The sequence below is a fragment of the Onychomys torridus genome, chromosome X (genome assembly GCF_903995425.1).
Source record: "Onychomys torridus chromosome X, mOncTor1.1, whole genome shotgun sequence".
NCBI lineage: Eukaryota > Metazoa > Chordata > Mammalia > Rodentia > Cricetidae > Onychomys > Onychomys torridus.
Window position 1 is genome coordinate 56,881,198 of NC_050466.1, and position 25,112 is coordinate 56,906,309.

The 25,112-nt window shown below is 44.8% G+C and overlaps 1 protein-coding gene across 1 annotated transcript; it reads left to right on the forward strand.

Annotated features, from left to right (window-relative positions):
- Positions 1 to 22,804: 22,804 nt before the first annotated feature.
- Tmsb4x (thymosin beta 4 X-linked) lies at positions 22,805 to 24,901 on the forward strand. Its single transcript, XM_036175713.1, has 3 exons — positions 22,805 to 22,912; positions 23,959 to 24,073; positions 24,463 to 24,901. The coding sequence occupies exons 2-3, from the start codon at positions 23,974 to 23,976 to the stop codon at positions 24,495 to 24,497; spliced, it is 135 nt and encodes a 44-aa protein (XP_036031606.1). The 5' UTR covers positions 22,805 to 22,912; positions 23,959 to 23,973; the 3' UTR covers positions 24,498 to 24,901.
- The last annotated feature ends 211 nt before the right edge of the window (positions 24,902 to 25,112 follow it).

The following is a 25,112-nucleotide window of genomic DNA, read 5'->3' on the forward strand; positions in this document are numbered from 1 at the left end:
GAGCTCTTCTCACACATCCCATACACTTCCCACAGACCCCCCAACATTGCTACACTGCGGAAGTAGGATTCAAACGTATATTAATGTCCTTCTGATCATATTAAACATGTTCATTCCATATCAATAGTCCCAGTCTTAAATGATTCCAGCATTAGCTCAAAAGTCCCAACTCTCATCTAAGACTTGAAGCAATTTCCTTCCAGCTTCAAACCTATAAAATCCAAACAAGTGATCTGCTTCTGATAGGCAATAGTGAGCTGCAGATAGAGCAGACATCTCCTCTCCTAAAGGGAGAATGAAATCAAGAGGAAGGAGTAACAGACTCCAAGCGAGGCCAAACCCAGAAATGTCAACATCATCTCTTAAAACTGAAAGATAAACTTGCATTCCGTGCCACTCTCTGGATACATTGGAGCAAAGAGGTGAATTCCTCTGGCTACAAATAATCCTGCCTCTATGGATTTGTGAGGCTCAGTTCATACAGCTGCTGTCTTCAGTCAGAACCACACACTGGTGTCTGTAGTTTTCCCAGTATGCTGTTCTGTGCTATGTATGCTCTATCTTGGGGGTTGGAGGGTACCAGCAGCAGAGATAGCATTCCCTTGGCTGTACTCGGCACTGCTCTAGTGGAGACTCCCTGTGGTTATTTCCAGCCCTGCCTCAGGTTTCTGCCTTGTCTGCCAAACAGTCCACTAGATCCTTTGTAATCTAAGAGGGAGCTGTCATGCCTCCATGGCTCTTGTATTCTGTACGCCTGCAGAATGAGCACCACATGGGCATTGCTGAGGCTTATTGCTTGTGCACTCTCGAGTGCTGGTTGAATTGCCCATGAACCCACCAGAAGCACAGCTGAAAACCATGTAGCAGAGGCCAAGGTGGCCCTGGGCAGTGAGCCTATTCTGCTCTTCAAGGCTCTAAGGTGGCTGGGATGGGAGGGACAATCTTAAAAGTCCTCTGAAAAGCCTTTGTTCTGACGCATAGCACCTGGCTCTCCTCTAGTCTTGCTGATCTCTGTACTAACTGGTTGCTGGTTGCTTGCCAATCCTCTAACAGAACATTTTGGGGTTTGTTTATTTGTTTGATGTACAGGCTGCAAATTTTCCATTTTTAATACTCTGTTTATCTTTTAATTATAATTGTAATTATGGCCTAGGTCAGTCCTTCTCACTCTCATCTTACTGTAAGTGGGCGTGTTAATTACTTTTCTCTTTGCTGTGACTAAATACTTAACAAGAAATAGCTTAGGAGATGAAGGGGTTACCTGAGCTTATAGTTCCACTTACCATGATTAGGAAGGAAGGCTTGACATGACAGCAGAAGCCTGAGGCAACTGGTCACATTCTGTTTGCAGTCAGAAGCAGAGAGAGGAAGATGAATACTGGTGTGGTGTGCAGCTCCGTCTCTCCTTTGATTCCATCCAGGACTCCAGCCCAAGAAATGGTGCCCTTCATAGTTGACTGAGGCTTCCCCTCCTCAGTGAATCCAGTCTAGAAACTCCCTCATAGACATGCACAGAACTTTGTTCCCTAGGTGATTCTATGACCTGTTAAGTTGACCATCAGCACTAATTGTGCATAGTGGTTAAAGGTATGGTGCAGCTGCTTCAGTCCTTTCCTGCTTAGATGTTTTGGTCCCTCAAATGCCTAGTCATCCTCCTTAAACTCCGCCTCTAAAAGCCAAGTGTGATGATATGTATCTGTAATCCCAGTACTCTGGAGACAGAGAGGCAAAAGGGCTGCTGCACATTTGAGGTCAGCCTGGTATACATAGTAAGCTCCAGTCTAGCCAGGGACCCTGCTTCAAAAAACAAACCAACCAATTCTACCCTTCCAGCAGCCCGGGCATAAGAGCATGGAAATAATACAACCAAATTATTTGCAACTATATAAGACTAACCCTTATTCTAATTCCAAATAAGACTTCCTTTTTGCCATCTAAGATCTCGTCTGAATGGAATTCCTTTGTCCATATTTCTGTCCGCATTCTGGTCATAACCTATTGCAACCTATTCAGTGACCAGTGTCGAGGAACAGAAGTTGAATTTGAGGTTCAACAAAACCAGGGGACTCAAGGCAATGCTGATCAAGAGCCCTTTCCTGGGCATCTCTCAAATATTTGCTCCAAGGTAGCTCAGGATTCAAAGCAGGGACAGGGCAACAGTGCTAAACATACAGAGTGTTTCTCGTCACTGTCAGCAGATGTGCTGAGAACATGGAAGGTCACATAGCCAAATAGGGGCTATTGTCACAATCTCCTTGAGTAAAATAAGCTGGATTGTCGAGGAGTGAGAAGAAACATCTTGCCTGTGGCATTCACTGGGCGGCATTCTTCTTTATTGGAGATTGGAAGGAGCTGTCCTGTGCATTCACTGGGCGGCATTCTTCTTTATTGGAGATTGGAAGGAGCTGTCCTGTGCATTAGGGTGTTCCCCAGCATTTGAGTCTTGTTTCGGCATTGCCAGTAGGACCTTCCCTTTTGCAGCTTGTGTACAATACATAAAAAAACCATATACTAAATTCTTAGCATGAAAGTCTGTATCTGATAGCTATATGTTATCAGAATTGTCTCCTTTTGCCTTAACATTTGTTTTTTTTTAATAATTTTTTAATTCATTTTACATGCCAACCGCAGATCCAGCCGCCCCCCCCCCATCCCTCCTACCACTCCCTCTGTTGTGGCTGCATCGCAAGACCCCAGAGCAAGAACGGAGCAAGACCACCACAGAGCAAATATCCGATGCAAAGCACACAGGGGTTTATTGATAACAAGCAAGACCGGGCTTGGTCTGGTACAACATCGGACACAGCGGGTGGAGGAAGACGGCCCTGAGCTCTCAGGGTGAGGGATTTTTAAAGGGAAAAACTGCAAGCAGGGTGGTACAAGCTTGTCATATGATTGGCTGAGGGTATGTAACCTTTGAATTTACTGGTTGGGGGTTACAGTTATCATTTTTGGGCAGGCCTGGACAAGTCCTAGGCTCTGTCCTTGAGCTGCCATGGGGGCGGGCTGGCCTAGCACGTTCACATTGACCCTTGCATGTAGCTCTAAGTTGGTGAGGGGTCCCAGACAGTAAACAACTGGCTGAACCTTGAGCAGTCAGAGTATGAGCAGAAAGGGAGCTACTGCAAGGACTATGTCTTTGTTTGTTTGTTTGGTTGGTTGGTTGCTTGCTTGCTTGGTTGGTTTTTTGGAGACAGGGTTTCTCTGTGTAGCTTTGCGCCTTTCCTGGATCTTGCTCGGTAGACCAGGCTGGCCTTGAACTCACAAAGATCTGCCTGCCCATGCCTCCAGAGTGCTGGGATTAAAGGCATGTGTGTGCCACCACCGCCTGGCTAGGACTATGTCTTCTTGTTCACGGCCCTCCCAGAAACTGCTTGCTCAAGTCTCAGGAAACTGAAATTGAGACCTGATCTCTGAGAGAAGACTGAGCAGCCTGTTATGGCATCTGCTTGGTCCTTTCACTCCCAGCGCCCCCGCTCCCCCACCCTTATCCCCTCCTCCAAAAAGGTAAACTCCCATGGGGAGTCAGCAAAGCCTGGTATATTCAGTTGAGGCAGGTCCAAGCCGCTCCCTCCTGCTTCAAGGGTGAGCAAGGTGTCTGACCATAAGTGATGGGATCCATAAAGCTAGCTCGTACAGCAGAGATAGATCCTGATCCCACTGCTGGGGACCCCTCAAACAGACCCAGCTACACAACTGTCTCCCGTATGCAGAGGGTCTAGTCTGGTCCCATGCAGGTTCCACAGCTGTTGGTCTAAAGTTCCTGAGTTCCTATGAGCTTGGTTCAGTTGTCTCTGTAGATTTCTCCATCATGATCTTGATGACCTCCCCTCCCCCCTTGCTCATAGAATCCCTCTTTCCTCTCTTTGACTGAACTGGTACTTAGCTGTGGATTTCTGCATCTGCTTCCATCAGTTACTGAATGAAGGCTCTATGGTGACAGTTAGGGTATTTGTAGATCCAGTTACTGGGATAAGCCATTTCAGGCACTCTCTCCACTATTGCTAGCAGTCTAATCTGGGGTCGTCTTTGTGGATTCCTCGGAATTTTCCTAGCATCAGATTTCTCCCTTACCCCATAATCTCTCCCTCTATCAAGATATCTCTTTCATTGCTCTCCCACTCCATCCCTCCCCCAGCCTGACCACCCAATTCCCTCATGTTCTCATGCCCCATTCCCTCCCCTCTATTGCCCACCCTCATCCCCAGTTTACTCATGGAGATCTCCTCTGTTTCCCCTTCCCAGGGTGATCCATGTGTCCCTCTTAGGGTCCTCCTTGTTACCTAGCTTCTATGGAGCTATGGGTTGTAATCTGGTTATCCTTTGCTTTATATGTAGTATCCACTTGTGAGTGAGTACATACCATGTTTGTCTTTCTGGGTCTCGGTTGCCTCACTTAGGATGATATTTTCTAGTTCCATTTGCCTGCAAATTTCATGATGTCATTACCACAAGAGGGCTATGGTCTCTTTCCACCAAAGTGTCTCTTTTACTAGGGGAGAGAAGGAGAAAGTCGCTAGTTGGTGACATGTGGATGCTTCTGAAGATGTAATCTCTACTAGTCTGGATTGACCTTGAGGGCTGCTATTTTCACATCCCGTCAGGGGAGCCCATTTGCACTCACAGGAAGGGTCACCCCACATGAACTGAAAATTCTAAGTGGCATGAAGGCCTTTGTAAAGCCCACATCTGCAGTAAATACTGTGGAGTGAAAAATCTCTAGGACTCAAGACTCAGTCAAGGCTATCCTCAAGTTCACCACATGCCTGCATTTTCCCATGGAGGATAGATAGGGTTTTACAAAAACGAAAGGGGGCTGGGGTCATAGCTCAATCAGTAGAGGCCTGCCTAGAATGCATAAAGGCCTATGTTCCATCCTCAGCATCATGTACACTAGATGTGGTGGCACAGGTCAGTCATCCTAGCACTTGGGAGGTGGAGGCAGGAGGGTCATACGCTCAAGGTCGGCTTCAGAGTGAGGTAGAGGCCATCCTGAGCTACTCATGTAGCTACTCTTGTCTCCAAGAAAATAGATTCAGACAGATATGGACAAAAGGCAAGGTCCATTACCATCAGATCATAATGTCTCCCTCTCATGGATACCTCATTTGATATATTGGAAGGGGTCCTTTTGCCTACAGAGACTATGGTAAAATGAAGCAACAGCTTTAGGATATTCAGGCTGTATTTACCAGAGGGACCTTGCCACACTCACGAATCAATACCAAGCACTGCCAGAAGATGGCAGTAAAGGTCCGTCTGGCGCTCTGGCTTTGGACTGGCCTGGAGCTCAGGGCGTGGTATCTTCATTATTGATTCTGAAATCTGATTAAAAGCCAAATTCCCTATGAATCAGAGCGCTCCTAAACAGATCGCTGTTGGGAACCTCGCCACACACGGTCAGATGTGCAGCCTACGTGGAATCAATTCAGACTTTAACAAGTAAACTCAAGTGCAAATTTTCTATTGGCTCCTGGTGATGTCACTTGCTGTGGCTGGGAGGCTGGGAGAACTGGTTTTCTAGGTGTGGGGAACCTTTGTTCTCTGCAACACCCACCTGGAACCCTGGGGCCTCTCTGTGAAGCCAGGGTCTCCACGGTAACTGAATACAGTAACACTGCTTTGCCCCCAGCACACCCAGAAAGCCTAAAAAATGCAAGTGCAAAGAAAGGGTTAGGCAAATTCACTGTGTCTCACCTTGGCTTCATGGGACTCAATCCTGGGGTACCTTTAAGCCACTCACATGATACCCTTTCTACCCCAAGGTCCTGGCAGACATGTCTTGGGCTCTTTCTGAGAAGACCCTGAGAGGTTGCAGGCATTCTGTCTTGACTCCTGGGTTCATTAAATCCCCTCACCCACTAACCATTTTAGATTCCTTACACCTCGGGCACATTTAAAATTAACTGCAAACCTTAACAAGGCAGTGTTAGGCAAGGGCTAGAAGAATAGAAGCCTGGTTACTACACAGCATCAAATCAAGCAAAATCGTTTTCTCCACCAACCTCCCTACCCCACTGCCCCAAACTGCCACAATTTACATTGTTCTTAAAAGGTCAGCTTGATATTTGCTTTGTCCCTTTCTGAAAGAAGCACTTGTGTCTGATTGTGTTCAAAGACCTGTAGGTTGTCTAAGAGGAAGTCCGGTGAGGATTGCTTTTTTTTTTTAAACTTTTGCAGGATCTGGCATTTGTTTACATCTAATCCCTTTAAACCTCCACAGCTGAGGGTGAAGAACTCATGGTTTTCACGTGCTGCAGGGATCTTCAGGCTTGACAGCTCAGCAGTGATCCAGGTGAGCCCAGTGAAGTGCCATCTCCCCTGGTCACACTGACAGTGCCATTTCCCTCCACCTCTGATAGTGTAGTGGCTGCCCTTTAGTCCCACAGTTCCCCTGGGTAGTTAAACTACTAAAGCCTTCCGAGGTAGCCAGTGTCCCAAGAGTAGGGAATGGTTGTGAGGGTATATAGTAGAAAGCCCAAAGCTAGTTGAGGGCACACTGAGCTGAGCACACTGGGTGGCCGCCCACTCAAAAGCCGGGTGAGCTTATTTATAGGACTTCTCACTGCTTCAGAGCGTCTTTGTTCACCTCTACTATCAAGGAAGAAAAAACATTCCCGGTGGTTTTTCTTAACCTGCCCTGTGCTGAGAAATGGTGGGTGACTGACTGACTGACTGGTGGGGTGGGGAGAAGCCCTATTTGGTAGTGCTTGCCAGTTTCCCTGAGTCCCAGCTCACATGCCCTCTCCTGGAGGGCAAGTCTCTTCCTTGGCTCCCACACCTGGTTCTTAGCACTTCCCCTATGATTGTGACTCTGAACACCTTTCAGCCTTTCCCCTAATCACCAAGGATAAAATGAATACCTTTGTCATTTTATTTTGCATCTCTCTCCACACCTGTACTTCCTTCTCAAGATCACATAAAAATTACTAGATTTGGAGTGCATGCTTGTGGGAATAAATGAAGGGGTGAATGGAAGCTGACATTAGCAACAGTAAGAATGTGCCTCACCACCAGGAATTGGGTGCCAACCTCTTCAGGCAGCAGAGCAATGGAAATCATCTCTTTTTGGAGGTGTAGGAGGCTATCCAGACCTTCCTGCAATGTATCCTAGGATCTGCAGGGGAAACCAAGTCTGGCTGGCAGAAGCAGCCCTCCCCTCAGAGACCAGCTGTGCCTCTCTGCTAGCATTTTCTTTGGGGGAGGAAAAGGTGATGAGTCCTAGGAACCACAGATTCTGCTGCAGGTATCTTGGTTTCAGGAAAGCTCCTAACTGGGCTTGGGCCTTTAGACCAGTTGCTTACTTACTCTTCTCATGTATCAAATGTGAGAAACCTGTGCTCAGCTTCCTTCTAAGATGTCTGGAAAGCGAACAATAGATGTGTGAGCAGGTTTCTGAGTCCTGCTACATAATCCATGGCCAGCAGATGTGCCCTCGTGCTAAGAAGGGGCAGGGCCACTGGGAAAGTTCATATTCTCATGGGAAGTGAAAGTAAGTACCATCACCATTTCTGTCATGAGACAGCTGTGGGACACAATCAACTCACTGACTTGGGCTTCCTGGGGAGAGGGCGATAGGCCAGGTGGTAAATTTCGTCAATCGAGAGGCTGAAGCCTCCCTGAATTATAAATCAAGACCCTGTCAAATCAAAGAAAACACCAGAAACAGGGTGGGGGGGGGGGATAAAGAGGTTTCACTTAGTAACCACTTCCAATGTCACTCACCCTGTTCTAGCAGCACCCATGCCCTCAAAACCCCAGAATTTCAAGATGGCAGCAGCAGCTTGATTTGTGTTGAATGGCACCAAGCGTCTTTGCTGTGCTTATGTACCTCTTTTGGATGTTTTTTTTTTTTTGGTGAATCACCTCAAATTTTTACTTGTTTTTATGACCGGACCTACATTATTTTTCCTTAGAGTGTCTGCTTAAGCAGCCCTAGCTATCCCATAATAATACTCCTTCCTGCCTCAGCCTCACCATTATAGCCATGCACCACCATGTCTAATGAGGGTTGTTTGTACACTGTCCGATCTTTTGATCACATTTTGGGAGAATTCTACATCTGATAGAATACATTTGTGAATATTCCTTACTCCGTATTTTTACATTTTATTGCCAATGCCTTTTTTAGGAGCTGAGGTATTTGATTTTGGAACTGAACTTTTCAGGGTTTTATTTTATGGGATGATGTGACTTCAATAACATATTTTTTTAAAAATATGTTGCTAGCTGCCCATATGTATGGATGTGGGGCATCCACTAGAGTATGGGAAATCTGCTTCGAGCCACATCCTAAAAATGAATAGGTCTTCCTCCCCCAGCAACTACCTGCTGCCCAATAGTTTTTCAGTAAGAAGTAGAGCCTGGAGATCATCTACCCCACCTATGAGATTTGGGACTTGATGTTGTACATGTCTTGTGCAGATAACCCCAGCTGCTATGCGTTCATGTATGCAACACCCATGTCATGCCCAGAAGGCAGTGTTTCCCAGCACTCCTCCCCATCTTCTACCTTTTACATTCTTTCTGCCTCCCCTTCCTTGATGTTCACTGCTCGAGTTTCTTCTTTATATGGTATGGGATACGGATTTAGTTTGTGAATATTTATATACCTTGGATTTCCTGAAAAAAAGTTAAAAATGATACATGATATCATTTTTTAAAAAAGAATATCAAGATAGTGGCAGCTTAATGTTATACCAAGTCAGGAACCCTCCTAAGCTTGGGCTCTAAGCCACTGTGTAAGTGGTGCACCTAGGAAGCCTGGGCAGAATGAGCAACTGTACCCTAGCAGTCTGGCTCCAAACTTCTCTAGTAATACCCTTCAGCTGCTTGGTAAACATTTGGGAAGTTGAAAGTAGGGTAATGTATCCCCAGACTCGAGAACAATGTGGAAATGGAGACATGTGGCAGAATTAGCAGGAAGGAACTCTAACCTCTCCTGGCTGAAGTGTCGATTACTTGGAGGAAGTAGAGGTGCTAGCACACAGTACAGGCCGCAACCAGTGGCCAAAGAAACCCTTCTTTGTCGTGCTTCTTGGGGCAAGAAGTGCTGCCAAGTTCAGAAACAGGGACTGGCCTATATACCAAGTCAGGGAGGTAGCCCTAGGGGCCAGAGCTGGTTAGAGCAAGGGCCCCTTGAGTCAGTGGTTAGAAGAGCCTCCCTGGGCGTAGTTGATGAAGGGAACTAGTGGAGAAGAGACAGGAAGTGACACATGGGAACACACTGGAGGCAAGTGAAAAGGACTTTGGCCTCTACTCTGAATATAGTGGATGGGAGATGAAAGAACATTTACCATACATACTGCTGGCTTACATCTTTGTTTGGGAGAACATCAAGCCTGTCTGGGAGTATCATCCATAGCATACAGGCAATGCCTATCACATGGCATTGGCAGTTACAATCTTCTGGGAATAAAAAGTCTTTGAGGAGAAAACAAACAAAAAATTTAAAAAACAACAACAACAACAACAAAAGAACACCAAAAAACCCCATCACCACCAATTGAAGTTCCTTAAAAGAACAGATGTTAGTGGCCATAAACTCAGCCATTTCTCAATTTGGTTTTCCCCCCAAATGTCCCCTTTTGATTTTCAGAGGCAAAATCAGTTCTCTGCTTCTATTCCTTGCATATAATTATATCACATAATAACAATAACAATGGGGAATACTGAAAGAAACAAACAGTGTAATTAAGCAAAACAAAATCAGAAAGAAAATTAACTTTGCAAATAGCTCCAAGACACTGCTCTCAAACTAGATGGAAGATGAGGGTGTAGAATATCACAAACCCAGCTGACAGGGTTCAATCCCAGCTTCTACTTACTAGCAAATTCATGATTTGGGGCATGCAGGTAGCAAAGTTTCCTTCATAAAGCATGGGCAATCTCAATCATCATACCATCTGCTTCTGTAGGTAAGACAAGAGATGCTTTGACTTGCCTCCAGCATACAATAAGCGGACTGTAAATATCAGGCATTATCCTATTCTCCAGGTTTACTACATTGACCTTGAATGACAGTTACTGTCAGTGGTATCTATATATAAAGCTATCACATTATTATCATAAACATTTATCTTTTTCCAAAGTGGATGGAAGACACCATGGATGTCAGGTTGGGTCCAAGCCTGATGACTGCCCTAGAAGCCTAGAAAGAAAGGCTCATAGGTTTCTCATGCTGCTGCTGATATTAACAAAGAGGACTTCTGGCAGAATGTGGGAAACCTGAGGCCACTTACAAAGAGCAGCAGACCCATGCCTATACCTTTGTTTAAAAGTATCTCTCTAAGTTAACAAGTCTACCCTTCATAATTCAGGGTTCAAGTAGTGCAGGCTCAGTTCGGTTGGTTGCTTCGTTTTCAACAAGCATCAATGATTGTGGGCGGATGTTGCTGTTTCCTAGAGACACAAACCAATGTTGAGTCTTAGCCTACCATTGAGGAGACCCAGCCCAACAGGGAGGGGGAAACAAATCAACAACAAATGGCAACAAGGGGGACAGCTATCCGTGCACAAGACTTCCCAAGATGCTGGAGTGTGAGACCTGCCCCATGGTTTTCAATGCTCATGGAACACATACAAAATGGATGTATTTTGTTTTATGTTATTAAACCCCAGTCAAATTGACTCTACGAGTTCATAAGGAAAGGAAGTGAGTTGGCCTATTAGCACATTGCGTGGTACACAGTGGGCTCTTGGGAAAGCTTTACTGAATGAGACCGTGAGTAGTTCCGAAGTACTGCAAGGCTAAGGCAAAGCTAAGACAATGCTTCACACTTGGAGCCCAGGGGCTTCCTTTCATCCTCCATGCCATCCAGCTGTACAAGGCAGGGAAGTATGGGTCAGACAGAGGTGGGACAGGAAATGTTACCCCTTCCCTGGAGCCTCACTTGTTTTTCCAGCCTTCCCCCCTCCACCAACCACATGAGTCCCTCCGTTACAGAACCCTTCTTCAGCACCCCATTGACACTCATTTGGGGGAGGCTTAGAAGAAGTCTGTGGAAACTTCCTTCTACATAAACGGCCGGCTGAGAGGGCTGCCTGAGAGATGATGAAACTGAGGAAACCGCTGCCCCTTGCCTGGCGGCGGCGGGGGCACCAGCCCCACAACCCTTTTGCTGAACTTGGGACCTATTTCCGGCCTCATTGTTTGCCCAGAGTCCTTGTACAAATCACTTACCAGATGCCTCATTTCCTCACTTGTAGGTGAGATGCTGGCTGCCTAGTGACACCCACCCTTCCATGGCTTTCTGGGCCACCGGGCAAGAATGAGTTACCAAAAACAAACTAACGAAACATGAACAAAACCAAACACTTGGATGAATGTGCCCCTGTACGGTGATGGCGACGGTGGTGCAGCCTGGTCACCGGTGCTTCTACTTCAAGAAAGCCTTCACACACACACACACACACACACACACACACACACACACAGCTTCTACTTCAAGAAAGCCTTCACACACACACACACACACACACACACACACACACACACACACACACACACACGGTAACCCCAGGAACAGCTTCCCCACGTCGTTGAAAAAGGAAGCAGTTCAGCAAATGTAACATTTGGCTCCATTTTACAGGAAGCCATGTAAGGAGTAGCTGCTGAAATTAGGATGGTCTTAATGGAGTGTAGATGGCGTAAATAGTTGTTACCAAAGGTGCGTTTTAGAATGGAGTCACATGCACAGTGGCCCAAGAGTTCATTTACTTTAGGATTGTTCAGAGCTACAGATACAAGAACTATCTTCCTATCTTTTAAGAATACAAGTTCCTTTATTTGCAAAAAAAAAAAAAAAAAAAGCAGGAAGTCCCCCTCCTTGGGTTGGGCCTCTGGGCGGTGCCTTTCGCTTCCTTCCAAAGGTGTTTTCATACTACACCCCAAGCACCAGGGTCACATTCTGTTACTTTCACAGACCTACCCAACTGCTTTTGGGTGGGTTTTGTGGAAAGTTTCTTGATCAGGAAAAAAAAATGTTTTAAATGCATGAAAGGTGAAGGTAAAATGTAAAACATATTTTAAATCAATATAAAAATAATACTAGGCCAGATGTTGGTGGCACAGGCCTTTAATCCCAGCACTATGGAGGCAGAACCAGGCAGATCTCTGTGAGTTCAAGGCCAACCTCATCTACAGAGTGAGATCCAGGACAGGCACCAAAACTACACAGAGAAACCCTGTCTCGAAAAAACAAACAAAGAAAGCAATACTATATGTTTCTGGTACAAATGTTAAGTTTTATGAATGGAATCTTTACTCCCTCTTCCCAGAAGGAAATTGTTAATAGTTCTTGAGGTTCTCTTGTCCAGAGCCAGTGAGGGAACAAACTCAGTGAGCAAAGGGGCTTGGCACCAAAGCCTGACTGCAGGAGTTTGGAACCCCGAGACCGACATCATGGAAGGGAAGAATTAACTCCTGAAAGTAATTGTTCTCTGGTCTCCATGTGTGGTACACGTGCTTCTCTCTCTCTCTCTCTCTCTCTCTCTCTCTCTCTCTCTCTCTCTCTCTCACACACACACACACACACACACACACACACACACACACACATACACACACACACCTGTATCCTTGTGGGGGTGCAGGGCATGCATGCATGTGCATGTAGAAGCAGAGGTCGATGGTTACTCTCCACTTTATTCCTACAGCTGCATTTCTCTCTGAACCCAGAGTTTCCTTACTGACTAGACTGGCTATCCAGCAAGCTTCCTGTCTCCACCCACCACCTACCCCCAGTAGTCATGAGGCCAATTCAAAAGCCCCAGCTCTCACTGGTTTTCCTAAATGGCCCTAGTTCTTCTTAGCCACAATTACCCAAACTACTGAGTCCATTTTCCCTAATAGAATAGAGGAAAAATTTCAAGTTGAGTCTCCCCATCTAAAACTGGTGTTTCCGAACACAGGTTAGATGTCTGCTTACTGGAAGAACCTTTTAAATATAAACACTGCAGATGGGAAGAAAAGAAGAACAAAGGAAGAACATCTTCCCACCTCCTCCTCCTCTTCCTCCTCTGTATTGCTGCAGTAACTGGAATGAATCTAGGGCCTTGTGACATGCTATGCTGAGAAACACTCTACTTATGAGCTGTATCCGCAGACCTTGTGGTCTATTTTTAAGATAAATGAAATCATTTTGTGCCCAGCAAACAGGTTGTTGATCCAGTTGTTGCTTTTAGTCTCTTCTGAAAAGATCTTCAACAGCCCCATTACTCTAATGCTTCTTTAGAAAAGTCTCATGAGAGTAGTTATCATGGGTCTACTTTGTAAACAAAAATTTTTCAGAGTGAATTTTGCCACATTTCACCTTTGAAGATTTTCCCTTTTGGGGAACACTGGGGTGCTGTCAGATTCTAGCAGAGTCTTTGTAAGGTGCTATCATGGAGAAGCCTTCACTCCTATACAAGATCTCGCTAGTGTTGGTGCATGGTGGGGAGACTATTTCACCACCATGGAGGTTACAAGCATCATGTAGGAAATAGAGACATTAAAAGTGTGTGTCTTGGACCATCAATTAAAATGATCCATTTGTTGCTCTTGCAGAGGGGCCAGGCTCAGTCCCCAGCACACACATGGTATCTTACTAACATCTTTAACTCCAGTTCCAGGGGATCTGATGCCCTTGTCTGACTTCCTCAGGCACCAGGCACCCATTGGGTACATATACATAAAATAGGCAAAATACCCATACTCATAAAATAAAAATAGATAAATATTTATAAAAATAAAATAAAAAAGCATGTCTCAAATCATTTAGCTCTCTGGTGGAGAAATTTGGCATATAACACCATCATCAAGTGATCAATGTTATTTTTTTAGCATTCCAAGCAACTAAATAAACCAACATCACTTTGCTCCTGATACTAGACACCAAGAAGGTCACAGCATCCCTCATGCAGTATTCCTGACTCCAAATAAAGCACACAGATGTAACCCTGAGGAAACATCTATTAAGCCTAAGTCAAAAGAAAATCCACAAAGCAGCTGCCCGGTTATCAAAAATATTAGTATCATGGGACAGGCAGTGGTGGCACATGCCTTTAATCCCAGCACTCGGGAAGCAGAGCCAGGCGGATCTCTGTGAGTTTGAGGCCAGCCTGGTCTACAGAGTGAGTTCCAGGACAGGCGCAAAGCTACACAGAGAAACACTGTCTTGAAAAACAAATATATATATATATTAGTATCATGGAAAACCAAGAGAGGCCAAGGAAGTTCTAGATTAAAAGATGTCAACAGGATATGGCAATTAAACGTTATGCATGATTCTGGATTGGAATCTGGACTAGACGAAAATTGCTAGAAGAACATTATCAGACAAAATTTGAATATGTTTGTAGATTAAATCACAGTACTATAGCACAGATAATTTCCTGACATAGATAATTGTATCAGCAGCTATGCTGTGGAATGCCTTCATTGTTAGTAAACACACATCTAGGGGTGGAAGGTAGGGTGGCAAAAGGTTTCATAGCCACAGCTTATTCTCAAATGGTTGTAAAAAATGCACAGGCAGGAAGGTATATAAAATGACTGGTAAAGCAAAGCAGTAAAATATTAAAATTGGAGGTCCTAGGTGAAGAATTCCAGATGATTTTGTACCTAGTCTAGTTATTCCAATCATGGTTTGTGTTATAAGCAAATAACAAACCAGGCCTAATTACCAACAGAAGCCAGGCCAATGAAGCTTCAGACACTGAAGGTGAAAGAAACCAAGTGGCAAAGGGGCAAGATGGCTCAGTGGGTAAAGAGGCTTGCCACCAAGCCTGAGGACCCAAGTGATGGAAGGAGGGAACTGACTCGGCAAGGTGTCCTCTGACCTCCACATATGCAGTGGTGTGTGTGTGCACACATACACAAAGCATATAATAGTTTTAAAAAAAGCATCTGTTCTCTCTCAACACAAAGTACTTCTTACCCATTTTCATGGGCTAGCTCTCTTTTTCCTGGCAGTTTTAGCATTTTTATACACAAGAGTGAAAATTTTGTGTTTTCTTCAATTTCTCCTCCCTACAAAGTCTAAATCTCTTTCATTCAACTGATTTACATCCATTACCCAGTAGGTACCACATAATGATCTTTATGAATTCAACCCCCAACAGTTGTTTCTCTGTGTAGAAATGGAAGCCAGAGAAACCTATATCCTGAAGGTCCTGTCTCGGTTGTCTACTTTTTAGCACTCTTTTTGTTGCTTTGAAAAAAATGTATGTAACATTTTGTACATAGCATTTTATATTTAGCATTATGTAACAATGAACCATTTTGAAGTAGACAGCTGTCATTAAGTATACTTTCAATGTTGCACTACCTCTACCTAGTTCCAATCATTTTTGTTGCTCCCAAAGTAAGCCCTGTATCCACGACAAGATCATTCCCCATTCTTCTCAGCCCTTAGCTCCTGGCAACCACAGTTACACACATTGCCTCTGGATTTATCTAATCTGGGTGTTTAACATAAATAGATCCATACAGTATGTGGTCTTTGTAACTAGCTTTTTTTACAATGCATAATGTTTTCAAGGTTCTTTTATGTTGTAGTATGGTTTAATACCGTATCCTTTTGTGTGTGTGTGTGTGACACTGGAAGTGGAACCCAGAGCCTTGCTCCTATTATGAGCTATATCATCAGCTCTTTATTTATTTGAGACAGAGTCTAACTACATAGTTCACACTGGCCCCTTAAAAATCAGTATATAATCAAGGATGACTTCAAACTTGAGACCCTCCTATCTTTACCTCCTGAGTACTGGGATTATAGGACAATTCAATATTTAACATTTGAAGACTAAGATTAATCTTAAACCTTCAGTTGAACCTATTAGCTCAGGTGAAATTCGGGAACATCTGTTGATTTCAGTTGTTCACATCATCTTTATCAATTCAGATCATTTAGACCTGGCTCTAATTTTCACATTATGGTATAGAAACTTAAGTATTTTCCCGGTAGTTGTCTTACAATGGGTAGGATTCATGTTTACACTTTCTACTTTAAATACAAAGCCAAATGCCATCATGAAGTAAGAGCAGATATCAAAGAGAATCAGAAATAGGGGTCCAGGTGCTATAAAAAGTTTATTCTCTTACTAGCCATACATGTCAGTCAGTGTTCATGCACAGGTAAGCTGAGAGCTACAGGTCACCTTTAGACAGGAACAAATAACATATCCAAAAGGAAAAGAGCTTGTATTTGCACACTATACAAACCCTAGGGACAGTAGTGATGGCCTTAGGTCACCAGCTTCAAGGGTAATGAGGCTAGACTGAAACTTTGAATACAGGAGTAAGGCTGAGACATCTTGTGCACACAGTCTGGCTATTACAATAGCAGAGAATGGGTGAGACTGGGGTGGCCCAAAAAACTTCCAAAGCTGACAATCTGAATTGCAAAGCAGGATGAGACAGCCCAAGAACCTCCCAGAAGAACCACTTGGGGTCATGTAGAGAATTCCTTTCTCATAGACATCAAAAGATCAAGATTTCCCAGAATGGTGTGTGTGTGTGTGTGTGTGTGTGTGTGTGTGTGTGTGTGTGTGTGTAAGAGAGAGAGAGTGAGTGTGTGTGTATACATATATGTTTGTGTGTGCATGTTTGTACAAGTGCCTGCACATTGCTGTATGCTATGCACAAGTGTGACTCAGCCCCAGGTTAGAAGGCTGGACCTCAAAAGGTCAAAAGGATGGAGAATCTCCCCAGTGGTGGCAATTGTGCTACAAGCTCTACTGAAGACCTCCAGTCCCACACTCCTCCCAAGTAGGTTGGAAGTGAGTAAGGACACCAACACACCGGGTAACCTCTAAAATTGTGCTTCGGTGTGTTTGGACTTCCCTGTGCTTAATTTAAGAAGCTCATTTTTTCTTGTGCTTTCCAATGTGTTTTCTTCTACTTTCCTAAATAAATCCTTTTGCAAATCATCACTACTTGTTGAACTGAACCAGCAAGAACAGGATGTTTCTGCAGCTGAGCAGCACTGGAGACTGTGGCCACATCACCAGAGGCAAAAGAAGGGGCAAAGGAGCACATGGGTCCATCCTAGACACAGGGAAATGTCGTGGCACTGGAGACACACAGGAATCTATAACCTGAAAGGGTGGAATTGGCTTCATAACGTAGGAAGCTGTGAAAAAGGAGCACATGGGACCTCTGTAGGAGATCATGAAGAATTCCAAGATGGCGGCAGTACAGTACTATGCATCAGGCCTTTCTGAACACAGGCTGACCAACACACTGACCACAGACCCAGAAACCCAACCCTGAACAAGCTAATGCCTTATTCATTGTTCATTTCACATCTGAAGCAGCTGTCTACTGCTTGTACTTGGTTTCCTTATCATAAAGCCATTAACCACTTTCTGCTAGTAATACAGGAATTATATTTCTTGTGTGTATGTGTGTGTGTGTGTGTGTGTGTGTGTGTGTGTGTGTGTGTGTTTATGTGTGTGCAGGTGTATGTATCTGTAGGTGTGCAAAGGATAACTTTTGGCTGCACTGTCTATCGTTGCTTGGTTATTGTTATCCTTGATTTTTTTTTAGCAGCATCTCTTACTGGCCTGGAACTTGTAAAGTAGGATAGGCTGGCTGGCCAGTGAACCCCAATGATCTGCCTGTCTCCCCCTTCCCAGTGTTGGGATTACAGGTAAGCACCACCATAACTGGAGTTTTAGGTGGACTGTGAGAATTGAACTTATGCTTGCAAAGAAAGCCCACTGCTGAATGTGTCAGCCCTGGGAAATATATTTCATAGGAGAAAAGTTTGACAGGGCTGAGGGTGAAGTTCAGTGGTAGAGTGCTTGCCTAGCATATGGAAGGCCCTGGGTTGGAATCACAGCACCACGAGAAAACCAAAAGGTAAACAAAGTTTTGACAGCTGTAGCTGAGCATGGTCTTGAATGTATGATCTTCTTGTCTCCATCCCTAACGGCTGGAATCACTAGCATGTCACACCACTGTCAGCTTTGAGTATCTACAATTTAAATTGCAAGTATGTCTGTGCACCATTTGTGTGTCTGGTACCCATGGAAGCTAGAATCCAGAAGAGGGTGTTAGATCCGCTGGGACTGGAGTTACAGATAGTTCTGAGTCAACATGTGGCCGATGGCAATTAAACCTGGTTTTCTGGAAGAACAGCCAGTGCTCTTAACTGCTGAGCCATCTCTCCAGCCCAAGTTCCTATATTTTAAAGTGGGTTATCTTTGTTTTTGTTTTGGGATGCTGAGGACTAAACCCAGGGGACATGCTAAGTATATGCCCTAATGATGAGCTACTCTTGCATCCATACAAAGGCCTTTGGTACATTAAGTTGAAGGCTTTACTGATATGGGATATAGCTTTATTCCTAGCTATTCTACAAAGCCAGCCTGAAGAGCTTAGCATGCTAGAAAAATGTAGCATTTAAATGAGGCCCATCTCTAAGATAGCTGCTCTGAATCTCAACCACATCATTGTGTGATTGTGGCCTAGTAAGTTACTTAACTTCTCTCCAACTCCTTTATCTACAAGGTGAGGGAAATAATGGGCCTCTAAGGAAGTCTTGTGAGATACTGCAGGGAGAGCTCCCAGAATAAAGCAGACACTAAGAAAATGCTGGTTCTAACTGCTATTATTATTATTATTATTATTATTATTATATCATTATTATCTTTGTATTTATTATTATAGGATAAATTATCTATTTTGGTAACTATTGTTACTACATGGTACATACTTATCATATAATTATATCATATTATTATTACTGCTGCCATGCTCATAAGCATTATTATTCTTCAGCCTGGACCTGCCTTTCAACAACATTTCCTGCCACTGTCGTTCCTCCTGTGCAAGTCCCGTGCCAAACCGAACGACTCACTGCCCTCTGCCAGACTCAAAGATTCTGCACTTTTGAAGCGGCTCCCTGACTATCTGGAGGCTGAGTAACCACTTGGAGGGGATGTTGTAGAGGCAAACTCAAACTGCAGAAGGAAGCAGGCACAGAAATTCAATCAGATCGAGAAAGAGGACAGGGCAATTAGCAATGCTACACATGCACGGGGGGGGGGGTGGGGGCTTCTCGGTTCTGTCTGTGCTCGCCTGTTTCCCCTAGGCTCATTTTTCTCACACTGGCAGGGGGAGCCCTTTGTTCCATCTTGCTGGAGCTACAAACGTGGAGCTGCCATGGGTGAGAATAGGGCGGAAAACGCTGTAGAAAGATCTCTTTCAGTGAACCCAGTGGCAGGAGTGGGCCTCAAGGAAAAAACATAGACTTAAAACAGGCTGTTTGATTCGGGGAAAGTTGCTTAAATTCTGTGAGCCTCCGTTTCTTTTGTAGTAAAACCAGGAAGTCAATCCCCACCGTGTAGGATGAGAATTGACTCTTACTCTAAAAGGCTTCAGGGAGGTACAAAATCGAGCTAGGACTAGATTTTTGAAGACCCTTTCCTTCCTTTGTCCTTTCTTCTCCCTGTTCCTCAGCGCCCCCCCCCCCCGCTCATGCCCCCCCACCCCCGGCTGTTCAAGGGGATTTAGATTCTCCTGGGTACAAGGGGCGGGGGTTCAGCTGTGAGGGAGAGTTTAAAGGAAAGGTGGCAATTGTAGGAACCCCAGGGGAGTGTGGGCTTCAGGCAGGTGGGGCAGATGGTAGGAGGCCAGGAACCTAGACAAAAGGAGTGGGGTTTGAACAAGCAAATAGCTGAGAGCCTCGCTGCAGCCCCTGTTGTAATCCTCCTTTTTCCTTCTGATTAGTGCTCTGCCCCAAACGGGAAAAAAAAATAAAAAGTTCAGAATCGGAGGCCTCATCTTCATGAGTTCAGACTTCAATGGCTGTTTCTTCATCGTTGAAAATACACATAATTTTGGCCCAGGCCCACACTGGAAAGCAAAAGAAAACAGCGTCTGCTCACACTGCTTCCTGGTTCTGTGGGGCATGGGCTTGGACGGGGGCCACCTTGTTGGTACATGTCTCACAAGGTACCATGGCCTGTGAGCTGAGAGAGGCAAGGCAATTAGTTGCCAGGTGGGCTCTTTGCTTGCCTTTCAAAACTGGAGGGCCCTCCGAGGAGGTCAGAATGCACCCTGCAGCTGAAGTGACCAGTGGCTTTGAAAGCAATCTTTTTGCCTCTCCATGTCTTTGTCACTTTAATTGGAATTGAAAACTCCCACCTCTTTGGTTATTGTGCCCAGCATATGCTAATCTACTTATAAATGCTTCCTCTCCTGAAACAGCAATTATCCCTGACATCTGGAACATTAATACTAAGTAGATTCAACTGTCTGAGATGTAAACACGGTTATTGGAGTCATCGATTCAGGAACTGAGTTCAAGTACTGTGAATCAACCAAGGCAGTGCGAGCATGGTTTATTGAGCAAATACTATCTTCTAGGAATCAAGGAACACACTGCTTTATAGCCCAGCCTGGCTTCAAACTCACTATGGATAACCTGCAGTCCCTGATCCTGTCTTCTACCTCCTGGATGCAGAGATTTCAGGCATGTCATCCCATGCCTGGTTTATAGCATGCTAGAGAGTAAACCTTGGGCTTGGTGCATGCTGGGCAAGCACTCTGCCAACTGAATTATGTCCCCAGCCTTGGAGTTATTTTTATTTGCTATAAAACAACAAAGTATTTCGTTTTTATTGATAATTTATTAGAGAAGTATTATAGTCATGTATTAAATTTGTAGAAATATACAATGAAATATATAAATGTCCCTTTATAAGAGAAGTAATACCAAATCACTTGAGGCTTTTGCTAATGGTAAATACTAAGACATTTATTATTTTCTTTTCTTCTCAACTTTCCATTTTAAATAAGAACAGGAATAAGTGCTTGCCATTGTAAAGCTTGGTCCCCAGAACTTGATCTTCCCACAACTCCAGCCGCTAGTTATTGTCATTCATCCACTTTACAGAGGAGAGTCACGAAAAGAGTGATTGACACAAGGAACCCACCACTTTTTAAGGCTATTGTTTCATTTGCATTTCATTTTCTCTGTAGCGCTGTTCCCTTTCGATTTTTCTGCCCAGTGGGCCAGTGAAGCCCATTTACAGCACACTCTGTTCCCACAGCAAGATGCTTCCCTCTCTAACCACCCACCTGCTCTTTTTCCATCAACAGCCACAAACAACAGCTGCCTGCTACCCTGCTACCAAAGTAGGAAAACCCAGATGTTTACAGACTCCGGTCTTCCATCTCCTCTGGCAAGATGACGTCTGTAAAGGCTAACCTTTCCTGAGGCAAAGGCAAAGAGGCAGCAAGGCTAAGGTTGTGCATTCCTTTGTCCTAAGAAGACACGGGGAGGAAAGACCAGAAATTTGACAACAGTGAGGGAGGGGAAATGGAATCTAACAACCCACAGAAAGGGTGTCGGTGTAATTGCTAGCAGAAGAGGCCAGGAATGCACCCTGCAAGATCGTTTCTGTGTTTTAACAATGCAGTGGACTCCCTGCAAGTGAACATGGGGAGGGAGGGGATGTGTTACCAGAGAGATGACATCTGAAGCATGCTCAAACAGGTCCCAGGCCCCATTCGAAGGGCAGGAAGGCAGCCACCCAAGCAGAGCATTAACTGGGGAACCAGAGGGGTAACCTTCCCCTGCCTACCCCCATCTCCTTCCTCCCCAATAAAGGGAAGTAGATGAAGAAATGGGGAAGTCCAAGCTGCTCCAGCAGTGGCATTTTAGGGTCCCTATAACACTTGCATTCCCAGAGAGGCAAAGCCTCTATCATAAAAATGCTTAGCAAAGGGTTTCTGGAAATATCCCCCCCTGGGTGGGGGCACAAAAATGAGAAGGAATATTTTGTAGTTCTCTGTGTCTGAGAAATAATCCCAACGATGACTTTTTATAGCCCACGTAGTAGCTTCCTCCTGTCACCTGCCACTTGCAGGTACAAGCTTGGTACCTGTAATTACTTTTTAGTAGCAAGTGGTTACCTGGTACTCACCGACTCAGGTGCCATTTTGAAGCCCACACCTCTCTACCTGAATCCTCCACATGTATTGCCGAAAAACCTTCCCCCTCAAAACCAACTTCACGCTTCTGTTTCAATCTTCAGATAGCAGAGCTAATGGAATTGTGATCTTCAGAAATCCTTGGCTCTCTTTAGCAATCGCTTTTAATTGATGAAATTTTTTTTAAAAAAGGAAATTAACTTCCTTATTGTCTCTCAGTAGCTGACCTTGAATTGGACTTAAATTTTAAGGGAGAGGCTGTGTACTCTATAAAACTCCCAGTTACACCGAGTAAATGTTACTTATATGACTTGAGTGCTCACGAAGATTATAGCAAACAATATAGATACTACAATGCTGAAACTTTTCTTTTAAAAAAATCACTCAAGGATCCTTTACCGCCCTCTCAAATCAAGGGGGAAGACAGGCAGGGAAGACAAAGAGGGCCGGGTGGGGCCAGTGCGCTGGGTCCACTGGTCTGAAAGCTGAGTCACAGGAATCAGACCCCAGCAGCCCTTGTGTGAGGAACGCCGCACCCTTTCTTGGGGACGTTGGCTGCAGACAAAGCCAGTTTCGAAGTAAAGAAATAAATGCCTGTCCCCTTAGGTGCCACCTAGGCACCTTAGTTATCGTGCATTGTGCATTCAACCTTAAGAGAAGATTTGGGCGGCTGTTGCAAAAGTTCATTGTAATAAAATAGACGTCAACCGGGTAAAAAGCATTTTGAAGGCGTTTGTTCCTGTTTTAGTTCCGCCATCGACGTGGTTAGAGGGCCTTGGTGGATGTGGATGGGGGGTGGGGAGGTCCGACAGGCCTCTGAATGCCTTTCCGGAGATATGGCCCGAAGGAGTTAAGCGGGACTGCGAATGACATCATCTCATTTACATAGGAGCGCGCATATAGAGGCGCTCGCCGCACCCCTCCCGACAATCCGCAGCGGCCTCTGAGCAGATCGGACTCTCCTTGTTCGCGCACTTCACTCGGGTGAGCCCCAGGGCCCTTTCCTTCTATCCTCTGCTTCCCTTCCTGTCCCACGCAGGCTCTAGCCCCTGGTCCACTTCATCCTTAAAGCGAGTCCAAGGGGTACTCCCAAGCCAGGTTGTTTAGGGAAATTCGGAGGATGCTAAACTCTTCCAGATGCTGAGTAATGGGAAGGGGAACTTGATGGTTTTTTTAAAAAAAAAAAAAATCACAAAGTCGCTCATTTTGCTGCGCAATTTCGAGGGGAATTCTTTTCTCTCCTCGACCCTCACCCCCAAAAGCATTTTCCCTTGCTGTAATTAATCAGAAATAGATCCTTTGTTCTAATGCTCTGTATTCCCCCTTAACGCCCTTTGGCTTCGAAGGCTGTTAATCTGGCAGGCTTAACCTACCGGGGTTGTAGCCTGAAAATTGGGAATTCCTTGCAGAGGAATGTGTTCAAAGACGGTCCAATGGCCCCTGCATGCAGATCAGTATGCATTTGCGAGAAGTGGGGAGGCAGCTTTGTGTGCCTCGGCTGCATTGTTGGGCTAGAGCGAGGGGAGGAAGCGAGTAGGGCGGTGGTCGGCTGCTGCCAGCATCAGCTCCAGCCTTTGTGCGAAGGAGAAAACTGGCCGCCTGGCATCTTTTGGGGAGCAAACCCATCTAGAAAATGTAGATGCATTTTGCGACCTTGACTCTATTTTAAGAGTTTTTATTCGACTTTTCCCTCCTGAAGCTGGAAGAGGCTTCATTATATTCCGATTTTAATTTTTCAACACTGCAGTTAACATCCCGCAATGATGAATTTCATTATACGGAAATAATCACCTTTAAGAGCCACATTCGCTCTTTGATTCTTCAAATTGAGAACAGTAAAGGGGAAGATATTTTTTTTTTCCTGTAGAAAGAGGAAGGTATTTAGCTAGGAATGGAAGAGGAAAGGAGAGGGAGGAAGTAGGATTTCAGGCTGGAACCTCAGGTCGGAGTGGGAGACGGTGCTTTCAGAGCTGGGAGAGGCGAGGGCGGGTGGCTCTTTCTTAGCCTTGGTCTTGGCTTTGTACCTGCAGCTCCTTCCGGCAACCATGTCTGACAAACCTGATATGGCTGAGATCGAGAAATTCGATAAGTCGAAATTGAAGAAGACAGAAACGCAAGAGAAAAATCCTCTGCCTTCAAAAGAAAGTAAGCTGTTCACCCCCACCCATCTTCAGAACAGGCTGGGAGGGAGAGGAGCGGGAGCAGAGTGGGAGCGGTGGCGGGTAGAAGGAAGGGAGGGGCAGCGGAGAGGATGGGGGGGGCTGCGGGGGAGGAGCCGACAATTTGATGATGATGAATATGGTCTGCAAAGGTTAATTAAAAACTGTTTTGCAGCCAACAAATGCCGGGCTTTAGTGATTTAATAAGGGAATATTTCATATGCCATTATTATGCAAATACATTTATCGAATAATTGTACTTCTATTGAATATGTAGCCTAGAATTTTTATGATGAAGAGATTTTTAAATGAAAATATCGTCATTTGATAGACTACTCTAAGCTTCCATCTTTTTCTTTTTCTTTTTTTCTTCAGCGATTGAACAGGAGAAGCAAGCTGGCGAATCGTAATGAGGCGAGCACCTCCAATATGCACTGTACATTCCACAAGCATTGCCTTCTTATTTTACTTCTTTTAGCTGTTTAACTTTGTAAGATGCAAAGAGGTTGGATCAAGTTTAAATGACTGTGCTGTCCTTTCACATCAAAGAATCAGAACTACTGACCAGGAAGGCCTCCCCTGCCTCTCCCACCCATCTGTCGGTCTGGCTGGCAGGGAGGGAAAAGAACTTGTATGTTGGTGAAGGAAAAGGCTGGGTGGGAGGTGGTGAAATACAGAGTAAAATTCAAGGTGGTCCAAGGTGTCCTGCAAGATGTAAAATGCAGTTTAATCAGAGTGCCATTTTTTTGTTCAAATGATTTTAATTATTGGAATGCACAATTTTTTTAATATGCAAATAAAGTTTTAAAACCTGGCTGGTGTGTCCGTTTGGTGTCTGGAAGGAGTAGTTGAATGGGTGCTAACACATTTGCAAAAGGGCATGCCTCCTGGTCACTGGGACATAGACAGGATAAACATCACCAGCCTTGACATCACAGCACGAGAAATAGCTGGGAGGTCCTCTTAAGCTGATTGTGAGTTCTTCATGGGTTACTCGGAAGAGTGAATGAAAATATTACAATTGA